This window comes from Alosa pseudoharengus, unplaced genomic scaffold (assembly GCF_046254945.1).
Source record: "Alosa pseudoharengus isolate Yale_2024_CS ecotype anadromous, Long Island Sound unplaced genomic scaffold, YU_APseudo_1.1 YU_APseudo_1.1_scf_2, whole genome shotgun sequence".
NCBI classification, from domain to species: Eukaryota; Metazoa; Chordata; class Actinopteri; order Clupeiformes; family Clupeidae; genus Alosa; species Alosa pseudoharengus.
Window position 1 is genome coordinate 10,279,595 of NW_027468663.1, and position 17,490 is coordinate 10,297,084.

A 17,490-nucleotide genomic window follows, 5' to 3' on the forward strand; every position below is an offset into this window, starting at 1 on the left:
TTTGACACCTGTGCCTGTGCTTGTAGGTAGAGTACTGTGCTTGGTCACAAACTATTGCTCGCTGTTATCTAATGTCCCTTGGCCCATTTCCCTTTTCCTATTCTAACTTTTATACCCATCCATAAACATACACATAGGTTACTACACACTACACACACACACACACACACACACACACACACACACACACACACACACACACACGCACACGCACACGCACGCACGCACGCACACACTACACACACACACACACTAACACACACACACTAACACACACACACACACACACACACACACACACACACACACACACACGCACACGCACACGCACACGCACGCACGCACGCACGCACACACACTAACACACACACACACACACACGCACGCACACATGCACACACACACACACACACACACACACATACACACACACACACACACACACACACACACACACACTCTTACACACACACTCAGGAAAACACACACACATGGGCGCGCACACACACACACAAACACACTCTCACACACACTCTCAAACACATACACGTATGTGCGGGCGCATGCACACACACATACACTGTTACTATGGTTGAATGTTACTCTCCTCCCCTCCCAAATAGTTCTTTGACTGGAATCTGTTGAACAATGCTGCCATTCACCTGGTCTGTCTGAATTGCATACCCAGTGAATGTTGAAAGAGGTTTTAAACAAGCAGATCAAAAGTGATGTAGCATACGTGGTTTCACTATTCTTGCACAAGAGACCACAGATGAACTTTGCCAACAGCTTACTGGAAAGGCACACACTTTACTGTCATTACAATAACATCAATTCCAAAGGTTCCTTTTTGGTTCTTGTTAACCAAGCATGACGGCCACATATGGGTATGTAATAATATTATGCGTCAATCTCCTATTTCATTCACTGGCATGTGGTATCTGCTCTGCGCCTTAAAATCTGCTGGCCTCTGAAAAAAAACATCCACAGTCAGTGTTTTGGAGATTTCTGGAGAAGTCTCTGTGATGGAGGCCGTTTTGGCAAAAACTATAGCCCATTTCACAGACAGAGAATGAGAGAGCAAAATTGGTCGCCTTTAAAATGATCAGCAATTAGATATAGTAGAGTAGGTATGAGTAAATTATCTATTATTATATGTTAGACTCAAAGTGCTAACTTTGCACAGGAGAATCCAGGGAGGAGCGCACCTTCCGGAACTGGATGAACTCCTTAGGAGTGAATCCCACTGTCAACCACTTGTACAGGTGAGACAAAACCAAAACATGTTCACTTTATTGGAGCAATGTGCTTTGGTGAAACTTCTCATTTTGGATGTTATAGACACTAACATTTGTCTTCTAAATCCAGCGATCTAGTGGATGCTTGGATCATTCTTCAGTTATATCAACACAGTCAGATTCCTGTGAACTGGAACAAAGTCAACAAGCCTCCATATCCCTCTTTGGGCGCAAACATGAAAAAGGTTAGGCAAATATATAGTCATTGGAACACGTCTGTTATGTTAATATGTATTGCCAATATTACCTTGGCATCTTTTACAGTAATGCAAGTAAACATTCATACTGGGATTAGTGAAAAGATGAGCAGTGCTATGTTGTTAATTAATAATTATATACCTTGTGCTGTGTCATTTTTCTAATCATCTCCATAATCAAATGTTCTTCTGTCATTATAAACATATTACATTCCTCAAGGCCATGACATTATCCTCTATGTATTATTCAAAACAGCTGAAGGGTTTTCAACAGGAAAATCCAGATGCTGTGTTGATGCAGATGATTATGCTAAATTATGCATATTATGCTAAATAATATCTATTGTTTATTTCTTTTTTGTTTTGAAGCTGGAGAACTGTAGCTATGCTGTGGATCTAGGCAAAACGGTTGCCAAGTTCTCTCTGGTGGGTGTTGGTGGGGTAAACATCAATGAGGGCAGTCGAATACATACCTTGGCTTTAATATGGCAAATAATGAGGAGGTAGGCTACTTGTACTACTTTCATAGGTCTGTGTTTCTTAATCTGCCAATGGCTGTCTAAGACAAATGCAGGCCTGTTTCAAGCCTGTTTGAAGTCTCTTACTGTCTCATGACTCAAAGCTTATTTTAGTTCAGGACTGGCCTGAAAGAAGCTAGCATTATAAGATATTTTTAAACTCTACTCTCAAGTCATTTTCCCTTACTCTAGCTGTATTTTATTCTGCTCTTATAAGGTTACTGCTAATACACTGCATATACTTATATTTAATTTATACTACTCTAAACCACCTTCTGAAAACAACTGTATACTACTGTCTACACTGCACTATATATTTTGTCCTATCTATGCACCACCTACTTTGTATATCACATTGCACTTTTTCTGCTTTTTTGCACTTCTGGTTAGACACAAACTGCATTTCGTAGTCTCTGTACCTGTACTCTGCACAATGACAGTAAAGTTGAATCTAATCTTATGTCTCTTCATTGTAGATACACAGTGAAGGTTTTGTCAGACCTTGGAGATGGTGAAAAAGTGGATGACAAATGTATCATCAACTGGGTGAATGCTGCTTTAAAGGAAGGTGACAAGGACACATTTATCAGCAGCTTCAAGGTGAGGCAGAGGGACTTCTGTTTCTTTCATTCACATTTGACAACATGTCTTTGATTGGAAACAGAAAACAATGGCTATTATCAAGTCCATACCCTGATTCTGATCTTTGATGAAACCCTTTAAGCCGACTTTATAGCATGTTTAAACATGTGGGACATGTTTGCTGTTCTTAGATTAGGTTACTTTGTTCAGTGCATGTGTTATGAAGATTCTTTCTTTGAGAAGCCATTTATGTTAAGGATTTTCGTGTGTCCAAAGTTGGTGACTCTTACTAATGAGGCAGCCCGTATTTTCCAGGACAAATCTATCAGCACCAGTCTTCCAGTGCTCGATCTGATCTCTACCATCGCTCCCAAGGCTGTCAAAGACGAAATGGTTAAGAGAGGCGAACTGAGCCCTGAGGACAAGCTGAACAATGCAAAGTAAGAAGAAAAAAAAACAATCCAACTCTCTCTCTCTCCTCATAAATCACGGGGATAAAGATCGGACACTCGCGTTTCCACTGCCTCCTGTCTCGATGCCACTCACTCCACCCATTTCCCCCACAACAGGTATGCCATCTCCGTTGCCAGGAAGATCGGTGCCAAGGTGTACGCATTGCCTGACGACCTGGTGGAGGTGAAGCCCAAAATGGTGATGACAGTGTTCGCCTGCCTGATGGGCAGAGGGATGGTGAAGGACAAAGATGACAAAAATGACAAGAAAGGAAGTTTCAGACGCTGACCGTCCCCCCACCCCCCCCACACACACACACACACACACACACACACATACACACACACACACACACACACATACACACATACACACACACACACACACACACACACACACACACACACACACACACACACTGTACTGTACTGTTTTATTCACTCCCTCCAAAGTACACGTCTCCTCCTACTCCTCTCTTTCTCTCCCTACATTTATTCATTTGCCATACGCGTTTATTCAAAGCAACTTACAGCAAATCTCTCATTCTCTCATCATGTACTGTACTCCTACTCACCAACTGTCCATCCAGGCAGTACAACAATTGCTCCATTATGTTTCGTATTGTCTGTGATTTGTTAGAGATAAGGGTAATAAGATGATCCAGAAGTATCTAGAATATTGCACAGACAAATAATGCATGTCATTTTTACTGGCTGTTTGAAAATTGTGCATAGGCTTAAGATGTTTGTAAATGTTGTCTAATTTATTTCTAATGACTAATTTTAATACATTTACCAAATTAGAACCGCTTGAAAATATGTACTACTTTTCCCAAGGGAAACAAGTAACCTTAACAGCATGCACTTTTATATTGGATGTTGTACAGCAGCAGTAGCTCAGCAGCTGATACCCAAGGATCACACTCCCTTAGTTACTTAATTACCTCAACTATCTTCACATACTCTTGAAATATGAAGGGGTCCAAAACAAATATGAAAAGCCTGTATGGCAGGACGTCTGTGAAACTTAGTGGAAAACAATACAGCGTATGACATTCCTCTCATTAGTGAGTTGATAATTGGGCTGATGGCATCCCTGTGTGGCTCTATGTGTGTAGTAGTGGCCAGGGCAGCCGGCCCGCCGTCTGGTCTGCATTTAGTCCTGCTGGAGGGAGACGCGGAGCTTATCAAGTGTGGGCCATCGTCCACAAGCTGCAGTTTGTTTTTATTGTGTTGGGGCCAGGGAGGATACGATCACATAACAATGAATGGTTTAGAACAGAAGGTGGGGGCTGGGGGGGGGGGGGGGGTCGAGATCTGATTCAGGCAAGCATCTGATTCCAAATGGACTATTCATCAGTCTTTCCTGCAGCAGAGTGCACTGTAACATTGTGGCCTGCCCTGACTGTGACGGTGCATGAGGCCACGTGGGAGAAGGACCCCCAGGGGTTCGGGGGTCTGCTGTGGTATTTTAAACATGTCGAGGTTTGCCAGGATGAATGAGATCCTCTGCATACTCGGCAGAACGGTTAGCACAGGTGCAGGTAATGAAATTAACAGCCTCCAGGTTTCAATCCTCCTCTAATGGCTCACAAAGCCACAACACGACTCCCCTGCGGAAGCTCCTGCTGGAAAATAGCTGTGGATGAAAGTGAAAATCCCTTTCCTAATAGACCTGATGGATTAAGAAGCACAAAATCCTGAAAGTATATAAGAAAAGGTTTGACATTGACTTAAGCTCTGAGTATTTGCAGGGTATTGTGAGTCCAGCTTTACCATAAGCCATCCCCCACAAGAGGGATCCTGTGCTGCTTTGGAATCTGGAAGTGATCTTGAAATTCCAGGAGTGTGGAGGTCCTCGGGGAAGCACAGGGGCGAGGGGGGGGGGGGGTAGCAGGGGTGGGGGAGGGCATCTCTCTACACTCCATTTGCTTCCGTCCAAGAATCACACCACATGATTTAACACTACATTACTCTTTATTCAGGAATTTAGAGATATAGGAAATTCAGGCACACAGGCTGGAAGCCCTCATAAATGCAAATACCACTACAATTACATTGTGTTTTCTACTCAGAAAACATTCTACAAACTACCAGTTTGGGCCTACAGTAAGGCCTACTCAAATGTCCATCGTTTGATGTCTCTAGCCCCACCTAGAGGACATGCTAAAGGTCCTTCCACAAAAACTTGCACCTTGGGGTCTTATTTCATGTACCACCTCTGCTATAGTTATTCTTTCTTTCCATTAATAGTTTTGACTCATCAAATTAAGATGGGATTTTTTTTCCCAAACATCCAAGAGTCACATGGCCATGACTTTCCAGACAGCATGCCAGTTTCCAGCCTCTCCTCTGTGACTTTACTTTAATTAGAGTGCATGGCTTTCAGTCAAGAATGACATTTTCCTTTGTTTTAGATGATCTTTTTCTTTTATGCAAAGGCATTGCTTGCAGAAATACTTTCAAATATACTTATGTTAATTCCTTAATCGTGTTTTAATGCAAGATACCGAACTTCAACCACAGAGAACTCCACTGAAAATCAACAAACAGAAATCTATGATCTATGAAGAAGAGTGGACCATCTGAAAATGTAGCTTTAAACACACACACAAAAAAAACACAAAGCCAGATAATCCAGAGATAAATAAATAGTTTAATGCATCTGATGAATCACTGCACTGCCACTGTGTGTGTAACAATGGCATAAGCAATATCTGAAAGCATGTTGGCGTGTAACATTAGCGTGGGGGGAAATGAGTGGGAATGCTATAAAAAGCAGCGTCAAACCACTGTATCATTTTAGTTCATGTCAAGGTGTTGTTCATGCAATACAGAAAACTTAAAGTCATAAATAAGACTTTATCTGTTTATCTAAACAATTAATTTTGAGACATATTACTGCTATTCCTTCGGCAACTCTAAAAGTAAAGTCTTCAGCATAATACTCACATGCAGTAGTTGTGGAATTTCACAGCTAGTGGCTAACCTATAATGAAATGTGGGGCCCGCTGTGACAACAACTGGGGCATCCTGCATGCATAAATACCCAATAAACACTCCCACATTTATGAATTCACATTTGCCTGGTTTGCTGCAACCATCAATAAGCCATATCATAACGTCTGGGAGATATAATCATAGCTCACTGCAAATTAGCTTGTCAACCCTTGCACTGCTCCTCTGTTAAGAGCTGCAAAGAAATTAGGCGACTCAAGTTTTGATGAAGCATGACGGGCTTTCTTTCTCACTCTCCCTTTTTCCCTCTCTTCCTCTCTCTCTGTTTTTCTCGCTCTCCTTCTGTCTTTCTCTCTCCCCCAGCTGGAGTTTTAACAGTGAATATTCTTCAGCACGCTCAGCTCTCTGTGCCTCTTGCCTTTGAAGGGCATCACTAAGTGGTGGGGCGCGATCACCCCCTTTCCCTCTTCATCCGTCTGGCCCATAACAATGTAGTTCAGGCCTGGGGAGCAAACACAGTGAAGACACAACACTTTCATCAGTAATACCAGGGAAAGGAAGAGAAACATAAAGAGATGTGTCTCTGTGTGTCTGTCTCTGTGTGTGTGTGTGTGTGTGTGTGTGTGTGTGTGTGCGTGTGTGCGTGTGTGCATGTGTGTGTGTGAGTGAGTGAGCAAAAGAGAGAAAAACACTGATCAGAATGGTATAATGAAAAGTTAGATCATATCAGAAGCACCAACTGTCAGGCAGTCATTTCTGACACTCTCCTGATTGCTAGTGGTGAAGCGCATTCTTCAGCTCTCCTATTCTCCTCTGCCAAATGAGACAGACGAGGCGTCTGGCTCCAGCGCAGCTGTGAGTGAGTCCTGGTGGTCTGCACCCATGGGCCTGGACTAAGTCCTCCGGGGAGGCCTTCAGAACAGCCGCCGGTCGGCACAAAACAAAATAGTTTTGCTCGACAGTCAAAATTTCCGCTGGAAGAGCAGGGCTACTTTTCGGTGCTAACTGAACCATGATTGCATGTGAGGTATGACACTGCCAGTACAACACACACCAAAGCCTATGGTTTCAGTCCGGGTTTAATGTGGCTGCCTGAGGCATACAGATATGAGAAAGCACTAGGAGGAGAAAATAACAAGCCAATCTCATATGGTTCATACAGTATCATGGACTTGGCTTTCAGATTATTGCAGTCATCAGATAACTCAGTATGAATTTCAACAGTCCATACAGTCCATATGCAACCTAAAATCTAAAAGCTACATTGTATAGAAAGTTTCTGCATGCAGAAGAAAATAGTTTCTTGTTTGCCTGATAATGTATACTGTTTGTTGTTGCTCTCTTTTTAATGGGACCACCCCACAGAGAAGTTTATTCACTCTACGGCATATAATGGGTACATGGAAATAATAAACTGCTTCATAATGAACTTGAAAGAAGGTAATTAAGTGGTAAACTGATGGGGGTTCTGACTAAATTGATGGAAATGAAACGCCTGCCACTTGAAATCATAAAGTAGCTCATACCAAACCTTACACTATTCAACACCGCTGCTTCAGGACCGTGGAAGGCTAAGATGTGTTTGATTGACTGCTGAGCTCAAATATCAACAATCTTTCACCAGAATCGAGGTCTGCACCTCTAAGTTATGACATCCATAATATCTCTTCTTATCTCAGCTTACTATCTCTCTACTCATAGTGTGGTCTGCCAACAGCCAACACTACACATATCTATCTTTCTAATTTATGTGCATTTTAAGCATCCCTGGAAACATCCCTGTTTCCATCCGTCCTGCAGTAACGCGTGGCTTTGACTGCGTCTCTGGAACTCACCTCTCCTGACCAAGGGGCACTTGCGGCAGAGGATCACCACGCGGGCACTGAGGCTCTTCCCCGCCTGCTGGATGGCCAGGCTGCCCTGCTTGTACACGCCGATGATGCTGAGGACAGCGTGCAGGCTCTCCTCTCGCATGACGGCCGACACCAGCGTGCCAGTGATCACTAGGAAGGGAGGGCACACCCACATCACACATCATCACTTCATCACAGCATTCTACACACAGCTGATCAGCTCTCATTATTCATCACAGCATTCTACACACAGCTGATCAGCTCTCATTATTCCTAGTATGGTACAAAATACAAAATGTCAGTTTTGCATGACTGTGTTTCTAACTTGCACTTGTGCTTTCTTGGATTTGAATACATAATTGTGGTGATGCAACAGCTTATGAGATACACAGTTCTCGCCCGGACAGGCAGCCCAAATACACTTGCACTGGTCCAGAAACTTCCCCTGGATTATGGCAGTCTGCTCCTGACTCCAGTTTGATTTCTATGAAGGCTTCACTCCCTGATTAGCTTCTCTTCTGTAACACACCATGTATATTTTGGCCCCAGGGGACACGCTGCACCATCTTAATGCTAAACCATAGGAGCAGCAGAATCTTAAGTGACAAACAGGAGAGGCAACCTACTGTAGACCTGCTCACACGTGGCATGCTCGCTGGTTTCTACGGAGACGGACTCCATATCAACAGCGCACACTATTTGTCACTGAGCGTCATTTGAGATTCTGTGGGCACTGTGGAGATTAATGATGACAGGGGGAAGCCTGAGAATAAACTCATTCACACGCAGAAATCTCACCGAAGTTGCTCGAGCAGTAGTGGCTGTCAATCACCCCAGTCCGCCTGCATTTCTGCCTGCACAGAGCCTCTGAATATGTTAATGCTGGATGGAGGGATGGAGGGATGGAGGGATGGAAGGAAGGAGAGAATTCAAAGGTGCACCATTACTACAAGATTTATTTAAATAAGATTGAATTGAGTAAACGTCATAAATTTAAATGTACCACCTATTTGTTTCAGGCCCCCGACAACAGGCAAGAGTAGATGGAAGCAATCAAATATTTATTTTGCTGCATGCTGACTAACCACATTTTCACAGCACTTAGCATCACTTGCTCCATGGTATAGTAATTCAGGAGGGCTGCCACGTTGGACTGGCCACATAAATTTACTGAACATATGAAAAAGTATATTATGGTGGTTTTAGACATTCCATTCCCAGGAGCCACATACATACACAAACACACACACACACACACACACACCACACACACACACACACACACACACACACACACACACACACACACATACACACACACACACACCACTCATAAATACACACATACACACGTCTTCAAGAAACATTTCATCATCATCAGCACCACAGTAAATCTCGCAGCTGCTCTGAGCGTGGCCAAATTGAGCAGTGCTTCAATGTGAATGAGATGCAGAAGGCATAAGGATGAACACAACGAACATACCCACTGGCCCTGTGGTCACAGCAGGTGTAGTGGGGGTAGTGGTGGAGGTGGGTGGTCCCCTGCTGCTGATGATGGAGTTCTTGGGCCTGAACTGGTAATGACCAATGAAGCCATCCGCAGTTAAACTCAGGTCAGACAGAAACTGAATGAGGAGATGGTTGCCGTCAGAGTAAATTGGGCTACAAGGGCATAAGATAAGAGTAAAGTGCCTTAATATTTCATTTAAGGGCACACAAGAAATAAATATATGAAATGACAGCAAAGATGGGGTGCAACATGCTTATTTACAGTATGCCACTTTTATCTGAAGCGGCATAGCATCTGGCAGGGTGCCTCAATCATACACCTGCTACACGAGCTATGGCATGACAAGGTCTCTCGCTGTCCTAGCACACTGATGGAACTCATCAAGGCTTCAGACATCGGGCAGCTACAGACCTACATGTGGCCTTTCTGCATTTCGATCAGAGACTGGAGTACATAAATGCAGTGTAGTGGGTCTCAGTGACACACGCCTGTCATATGATATGAGGCATAATGTCCTGGTGGAGGACTTCCGATGGAGAACACAATGTTGGGGACCAATCGGGGACATCATGAATGTCCTGTTAAAGTCCCCTGTTTGTCGGGAAGCTATTCAACTGCCATGTGTGCATTGAGGACCTGATGGGTGTCTTCACCCAGTTAAGAGTGGAAAACAAACGCTCAACCATGCAACTTGTAATTGGTAGAGTAAGGAGTGCCCAAAGTAAGCTATTAATGTGTGGCTTGTTAGGATAAGCTATTGTGGTTGGTTTGTGTTGACACTACATCAAGTTAGAATGATAAGAACAGATGAAGTAGCAGTGAAAGCCGGAAATATTTTAGGTGTGCCAGACCGTCGATTGGGTGCATGAAGAGGCCAGGTCGGCGGGGGGGGGGGGGGGGGGAACTGACCACAGCTGCATTACAGCACAGATGTGTGTCTTACGCAGGGGGGCTGTCGCCGCAGAACCTCCCGATCCGTGTGGCATCGCTTGCCTCCTCCCCATTAAAGATGGCCACGTGGTCGTAGCGGCAGTAGTTGTCCCTCTCGACATCAAACTTCTCGAACTTCAGCTGGATGATCTGATGAGAGAAGGGCCCCGTGATGAGGTCTAAAGATTTTTGGAGGAAATCACAAGGCATTCAAAGGTACAGTCTGTGATTCGGGTGAAAGGCTGTTGATTTTTTTTTTACTTCAATGGCCCATCAATACTACATAACCCTCCCTTCTTGCTTTAAAGAGCCCAAAAAGTGTTTTTTTTTATCACTGAATCACATGGATAAGAATCACAGACTGCACCTTCCTTTAAGTATCTCACTGATAACATCACCTCACCTGGTTTCGGGGGGCTACAATGTGCCAGGTGCAGGTGACGCCAGCAGGGTAGTCCTTCTCGGGCCAGTTCGGAGTCGTCAGGGAGCCTGGCGATCTGTCCAGAAGGCCTCCGCAGTATCGATTCCCTACCAGAAGGATTTTGACAAGAGATGGATGGCTCAGCTTGGTAAGGTCATTTTTGTAGCCCTCTCAGGTCTAGATGGTTCAACTGGCCAACACTGACTGGTAGTTTGACATTTCAATTAAAGCCCTTGCTATAAAACAAAAATCACTAGTAGTAAAACAAACTCCATAATTCACTGATAGGTGAGAAGTATTGTTAGATTCTATACCAGATCCTGACAAACTGTTAAATGACCCCGTTCTAGAATTCTTTTCTGTCATCCTGAAAGGCAATGGCAAGTCATTGCTGGTGAAGTAGGTCTAGGCTATCAATCTATGATTAGCCTAATGCATCATCCAAAAATGCTGTAAAATGTTTTGATATAAACAACTACTGACTGAAAGTGTAAGAAAGAAAACACAATGTGAATGCACAGAGAGTAAGCTATACTAACTTAAATCACAATTAAAGAGCCTCTCAAAAAGACACAGTAGAAACAGATGGCAACATTTAGGAATAACTAGAAAAAAGTTAGTTATTTTAAGGTCATTGCCCAAATTACAGACTTTAAGATGTTTTCAGACTCCAGTCTTGTATTCCTGGATGACCTGCTATGACCTTGCCCGAAAATGGGCAAATTAAATTTATGTCCAGGTAGTCACGGGGTGTAAAATGGCAGTGTATTGCGTGTTTTCACCTTTCTCGTTGGGCCGCACACCGGCGAAAACAGCAAGAAATCCACTACCAGCTGTGTTGGCGTCGGACACCATTGTCACCTGCATCTTGTTCCCATTGGTGACGAGAGCACCTGGCCTGGAAGTCCCGCAAAAGCGCCCCAGTCGCTGGCCATTGATGTGCCCGTCATACACATCCACAAAGTCATACCTGCACAAGGTGTCACTCTCCAGATCAAGCACGCGGAAAGAAAGCGACACCACCTTGCCGCGAGGCACCTATTTTAACATACAGTAGAACGATATGATTTCGTGGACAAATGGACTTCACATTGTGTCGAAGACAATCAGTCCACGTCCAAGTTATTTCCTAATATTCTATACTTAAACTAATAAAGAAAAGCGGGGTGTATTCTCTCACCGTAATCTTCCACACACATTTGGTATATGCTGGGTAGACACCTGGGTATCCCTGACTGCCAAAGATGCCAGACTCCCCAGTAATGTTTCCACCACAGGTATAAACTGGTTTAGGCCTACGGAGATTGGCAAACTATTATAAAACAGTCCATTCATTATGCAGACTTAATTACAGGGTGATGGCGTTGCAACATACGCGTCTGAACGCAATCTCCTGAAGACCACTGCACAGTTCGAACAGCTTCTTATAATAACTGAATCTTATCCAGTGTCACACGTATCACTCGTATTTCGTAATCTTGACACTAAATCTATATCTACTCTTATAGTGAAGCAACTATGTTTCTTAGAGCTCGTCAGATGTTTAGCCTACCTCCGATGAGATTGCGTCAGGATCCCGTTAAAGAAAAGCGATACCAAGAAGTTCAGAACGATAGTCCTCATTGTAGTCTGCCGTTTTAAACAAATGTCACATTTGGTAGTCTGTAGTTAGTTGCGCCGCCTCCTTGAGTGTGGGTTTCTCTAGGGATTTTCTCTGGCAGCTCACTCACATGAATGTGGGGTTTGTTCCACAGACCGGAAAGGCCCGCAATATGTAGAGTTTTCTTAGACAGTACCCTAAACATGTGGAGTCAGTAGCCTATACTCAGGCTGTAAATCTCATTCACTCTGGCTCTTATTACATCCATGATAAATTACAGTTCAAATTAAATAATTAAGCCAAAGGAAATGCACTTTGTGGAAATTGTTGTCATCATCTGCTCTTTGAGGAGAAATGCATCCCCCATAGCTTTTCCTATGTATGTGGAATGTTGCAGTCTGCAGTCAGACCCCGTGTGTCACACTACAAGTAGGCCTACTACAATGGACATGATTTTAATTCTACTCTTTGCTATGAACAGCTTTGAATTCAAGTTTACAAGGGCGTTATAGCCTACAATATAATGTGTCAGTTAACACAGCACAGGCCAAATTTTCTTCCCGGTACGTGCAAAGTGACGTTCCTGTTCACTTTATGTCCACTAGATGTCTATCTTTCACAATAGTTCATTCATTCTCTGCAAATGCCCTTTGACAATTGACACACTTGACATTTTGACATTGACATTGACAGTCAATGAGCAAACACAACAGAGAACCCACTCATTGTTGCCTATCAATATGCTGCAAGAGACCCTCCAGGCTTTTTTTGTCATGCCAGTTCTTTTCTGTCTGACTATATATATGTCTGACTATATGTCCCGGTTATTTTAGTTCACTGTGCATTGCCCTATTGCTTGAAGCCGTTCTGACTCACTTGCGGCCCATGACGCAAGTGTTTAACCAGGGACAAATTTGTTTAAAAATATAAGCTAAAATATGTGTGCTGTTAGACCAAACTCTCCCTGCTCAGCTGGTGGGATCAGTAAAAGCAGCATATTAGAGTTAGACTTTATGACATGAATGCATGGAGTGCAAGGAAAGCCTCAGAGAGCAGATGGCAATGGTGGGTAGAGGCAGCAGGACCAGGCTGTTATAGTGGTGGGTAGATGCAAACACACTCTCAGACATGCACACATACACATACACTCACACACTCATTTGAAGATACACCAAGAGTGCCGTAGATCAAATGTTCATTCTTACCCTTTTTGCCTCTTTTATAATAAAAAGAGAGAAAAACAAATTAATTGGCCCCAAACGTTTGCAGGTTTACTGGGAGTAGCCTGATCCTCTCAAAATCCAGCTTGTATGTTTATTGTTTACCGTATTCCCAATAGATGGGATTTAATGGACTATTAAACAAAAGCGAAGTAAACACAATCCCCACTATATGGACATCTGCCAGACAACACAGACAAGTGAGATCTCAACATTTAATCAAGAGACTTTTTCTCATTCCATGCAGCTTCAGAAGCAATGCAGCTTTGTTTAATCTCCCTTACACTGGTCGTGAAAGCCACTCTCAACTTACAGATTAAGGACAAAGTCAACATGTACCTTCAATTTGCATAGGCTGCTTTATCAGAGTATTAAAAAGTAATGGATGGGCATTGTTAAAAAATAAAAATAAAAATTGTAAAGTGACGGGCACTTCTGAATGGGGGGCACCTTCTCCCACCCTTGACAGAGACACTGAGGGCTGCCTTTTGGGTGGCTGCCACGACCGCCATTAGTATTAGTGTTAGAATGGTTTTACACGGCCAAGTCCTATGCACATATTTTACTGAAATCCCAAGGGAGGTGTCCCTGCTACTCAGAGGTACATATAAGTCACTGTAAATGCAGGATAAAACCTTTCAAGAGCCTGTTGTTGGACTTGGGATGTAGAAAGAATCACACAGACAGCATCTGATCTGGAAAGAAACTGCAGAGCCATCCTCTTTCCTTTTTTTATGTTTTACTTTTGGCAGTGGGGCCAAACGGAGACAGACGTCTGCTACAGTAAAAGAACAAAGAGAGCGACCCTGAAATATCCCAAACACGGTCCACATAAACAATCATGGGGCAAATTATAGTAATAGATGCCCCTCTTTATAAAGTTTAGTATTTCACGTGTGCACATGGAAGTCATGAAGGCAATTACATGGTTTGTTTTTGTGCGGGAATGTCCAAATATCACATGTCAGTTTTTGTCTCTGTGAGTCTGTGTTATGGTGAGACCCGTTTTATTTCCCATGACATTTTCGAAGGCCTCGTCTAAAGTGCGCAAGCACCAGAGCTCAGCGTTGCCAGTCACGTTTGGGTTCCTCTACCTCTGAGCTTTTTTGGTTTTCTACTGGTAATAGTCACATGTACAGGCTTTCTCACAAACATGTATACTTGCAGGTTTACACACACACACACACACACACACACACACACACACACACACATATGCAACCACTTTTTTCATACATACACTCAACTGCACACACACACCCAAGTAATGCCAGATGCTCCATAGTGTTTAGATTTATAGTTCCACCCACCTTAGTTGCTCCAGGCGCACGAACACACACACAAAAGGCCAGCGCAGTGTGGTAAGAGACCAAAGTTGTTGAAAACCTATGGTAGAGAGGTATGTGTTGAAATACCATGACGCTGTTTGTGTAGATCGAGCTGGAGAACCAAAGTGGGATCATCTGGGAAAAAAGGGAAAAAGAGGGGAAAAAGTGCAAACGTGCTGATGCTATACAGATGGCTGCTTAATGCAGCAGAGGACTCAAGCTTTAGATGATCTTGAGTGGCAAAGACACAGTATGCATATCCTGCTCTCATGGTAGATTACCAACAAGCCAGTACTGTACGTTAACTTACTGTTGATTTTTGTTTGTTTGCTTTAAAAAAAAAAGAAAACATGTTTATCCCCGTTTCCATTGATGTGATTTTTTGATTGCACAGGAAACAAAGGGGAGCTAGCCAGCACTGTGCCAAGTTGCAAGGACGGTGCTTTATGATACAGTCAAGGAGGAACAGTCTGGTCAAAGCCACACAGATGCTTATCTGAATTCAGTACAAGGTGCTTTGGTGAAAAAATACTTTATAATACCATTAAAACACAATCCAAACATAATTTCCTTCCCACCAGGGCACACTTAATCAATGCTATAGACATGTGCAAAGAAGGGGAACGCTTTCCAAATGGAAAATGAATTCTGAGTCAGCCCACTAGAGATTAAAAAGTGAGTAGATGAATAATGGCTGAACAGCACGGCAGAACAACAGCACAAAAAACGTGGAGAATCATCAATAATCACATTTCTTGGGGAAAGTCTGGCATGAAAAACTGTAGATGAAATGGTATTGGAAATGTTTCCTAATTATCCTCTAGTTTCTTTTTATTAGCTAGGAGAACGTTTTTTTGCAAGGCAGAAAATTGGGTGTTTGGATTTTGTGGCAGAGCCCTCTGTTCAAAATGGTAATGCGCTGTATGTTTTTAGTCCTCCATCAAGTAAGGTAACATCATAATAATGCAGTAAATTAGTCTTTGGATAATAGAAGCCAGAATTTACCACAGCTGCCAAGATCTGAATTCATGTCTGGTTGGATCGTGGGTGCAGTAATCATTTCAATTTATGTGAAGACAAAATCAATGCACTCAGCATAGTGCATGAGGAATTTTCCAGCGTTGCAAGGGATCCTCAAAGTGACCTAACATTCCCACGCTTTGCCCATACAAGCATTTCTGGGAAATGTTGAACACTGGTAATCAATCAGTTTAGTCCATTGTCATTGCTAGAGCCTCACTTCCTGTGTTAGGGACCTCTATGGGCATGCCTGTGGCTCTAGAAGAGGAGATTTGTTGGTTGTGCTTGACCTAGATCTCAACTGCTATATGTTTGTGTGAGGGAGGATGTGGATCACAGGGAGCCCACACTGAAGGGAGTTTGGCAACAAGAGGATAGCAAGCTACATGGTCTACTGACTCTTGTTTCTTTTTAACTCTCAAAAGAGCAATTTAAGTTAACAAATGGACAGCAAACCAAGCCAACCGTGGGCTTTCCTTCAGGTTTGCATCAGCCGCCAATGTGAACAAAAAACCTACAGGCGATGCCCTCTGTATGACTCGGGCGCCCAATTTAAAGTTAATCCTCTTGTGAGATCAGAGCATGAAGTACAGTAACCCCACCACCACCCTTTTTTCTAGTATGTGGCCTCAGTATTGAACTAATGCTGCCTCTTCTATATATATACTGCACTGACAGTCTGAATCAGTTCATAATTCAAAGGTGTCTTGAAAGCACGCAGTGCTGAGATAGAGAATACTTCATGCGGCTCTGTCAGCGCAGAGTATTGACACAGCACCTACCCCTCGGGCACCAGTGCTCTGCTTTCCCACAACCCCTCTCCTCCTGCTCTCTATTCCCTGGCCAGCCCCCGGCAGGAGTGTTTCTGTCGGCTCTGAAATCTGAACACAACCCAGGCTGCAGAGAAAGTGAGAGAGGGGGGGGGGGGGGGGGAGAGATGGGAGAACCTCTTTGACTAACATGTAGGCTACATTGCATTTGCAGTATTCTGGCAGTTTAAGCATGGCTATCATCATCCACCTATGAAGACAGAGTGGCCCTGGAAGAGACAATGCAGCCAAGTCTTAAGCCAAAGCCTTTTAAAAGGTTTGGCACGGACACAAAGAGCAGTTCAATAATATTGCAATGGCAATAATGAAAGATGGAATGGTTATGATTAATGTAATTGTTTCCATTTTGTTGAGATTTATTTAGTTTCATTTGTTCTTCAGGATGTATTGTAGACATCTTCTGTAATGGTTTGCCTATAAATGTATTATGACGGATTTATTATGCATGGCAATAACTGCATAGACCTACATATCCATCTTTTAACTGGTGTTTGCAAAAAGTGCTGACACTGAAAACAAAGATCACGAAGATGATATCATGATGATTATTGGTGCAAGTGATGATGAGGAGGAGAATGGCACAATTACCATAACCCTGCAGTCAGGGGAGGAAGGGAGCTGTCCATTTTTACAAAACAGCACTTTTCTTGAACTTGCATGAAGATAACTTAATTAAAAGGCCAGCTATCACTCAAAGAGGTTGTTAATGCCTGAGGCGATTTGCCTCCCCGACAGACGCTCAATTCCACAATAAATAAACACCAAGGGGCGCT

The 17,490-nt window shown here is 43.2% G+C and overlaps 2 protein-coding genes across 2 annotated transcripts in view; one reads left to right on the plus strand and one right to left on the minus strand.

Annotated features, from left to right (window-relative positions):
* pls1 (plastin 1 (I isoform)) overlaps nucleotides 1–3,336 on the plus strand; it is a 7,903-nt gene extending 4,567 nt beyond the window's left edge. The window contains exons 10-15 of the mRNA XM_076296124.1: nucleotides 1,187–1,265; nucleotides 1,369–1,483; nucleotides 1,865–1,998; nucleotides 2,490–2,613; nucleotides 2,911–3,035; nucleotides 3,165–3,336. Of these exons, the coding sequence (XP_076152239.1) occupies nucleotides 1,187–1,265; nucleotides 1,369–1,483; nucleotides 1,865–1,998; nucleotides 2,490–2,613; nucleotides 2,911–3,035; nucleotides 3,165–3,336 (749 nt within the window). The remainder of the gene's footprint in view (nucleotides 1–1,186; nucleotides 1,266–1,368; nucleotides 1,484–1,864; nucleotides 1,999–2,489; nucleotides 2,614–2,910; nucleotides 3,036–3,164) is intronic.
* A 2,434-nt stretch (nucleotides 3,337–5,770) lies between these two features.
* Nucleotides 5,771–12,348, minus strand: pcolce2a (procollagen C-endopeptidase enhancer 2a). The gene is made up of 9 exons (XM_076293642.1): nucleotides 12,272–12,348; nucleotides 11,900–12,014; nucleotides 11,502–11,757; nucleotides 10,702–10,826; nucleotides 10,312–10,448; nucleotides 9,342–9,520; nucleotides 8,657–8,740; nucleotides 7,841–8,008; nucleotides 5,771–6,507 (listed from the first exon to the last, which is right to left on the minus strand). The coding sequence occupies exons 1-9, from the start codon at nucleotides 12,340–12,342 to the stop codon at nucleotides 6,377–6,379; spliced, it is 1,266 nt and encodes a 421-aa protein (XP_076149757.1). The 5' UTR covers nucleotides 12,343–12,348; the 3' UTR covers nucleotides 5,771–6,376.
* Nucleotides 12,349–17,490: the final 5,142 nt, after the last annotated feature.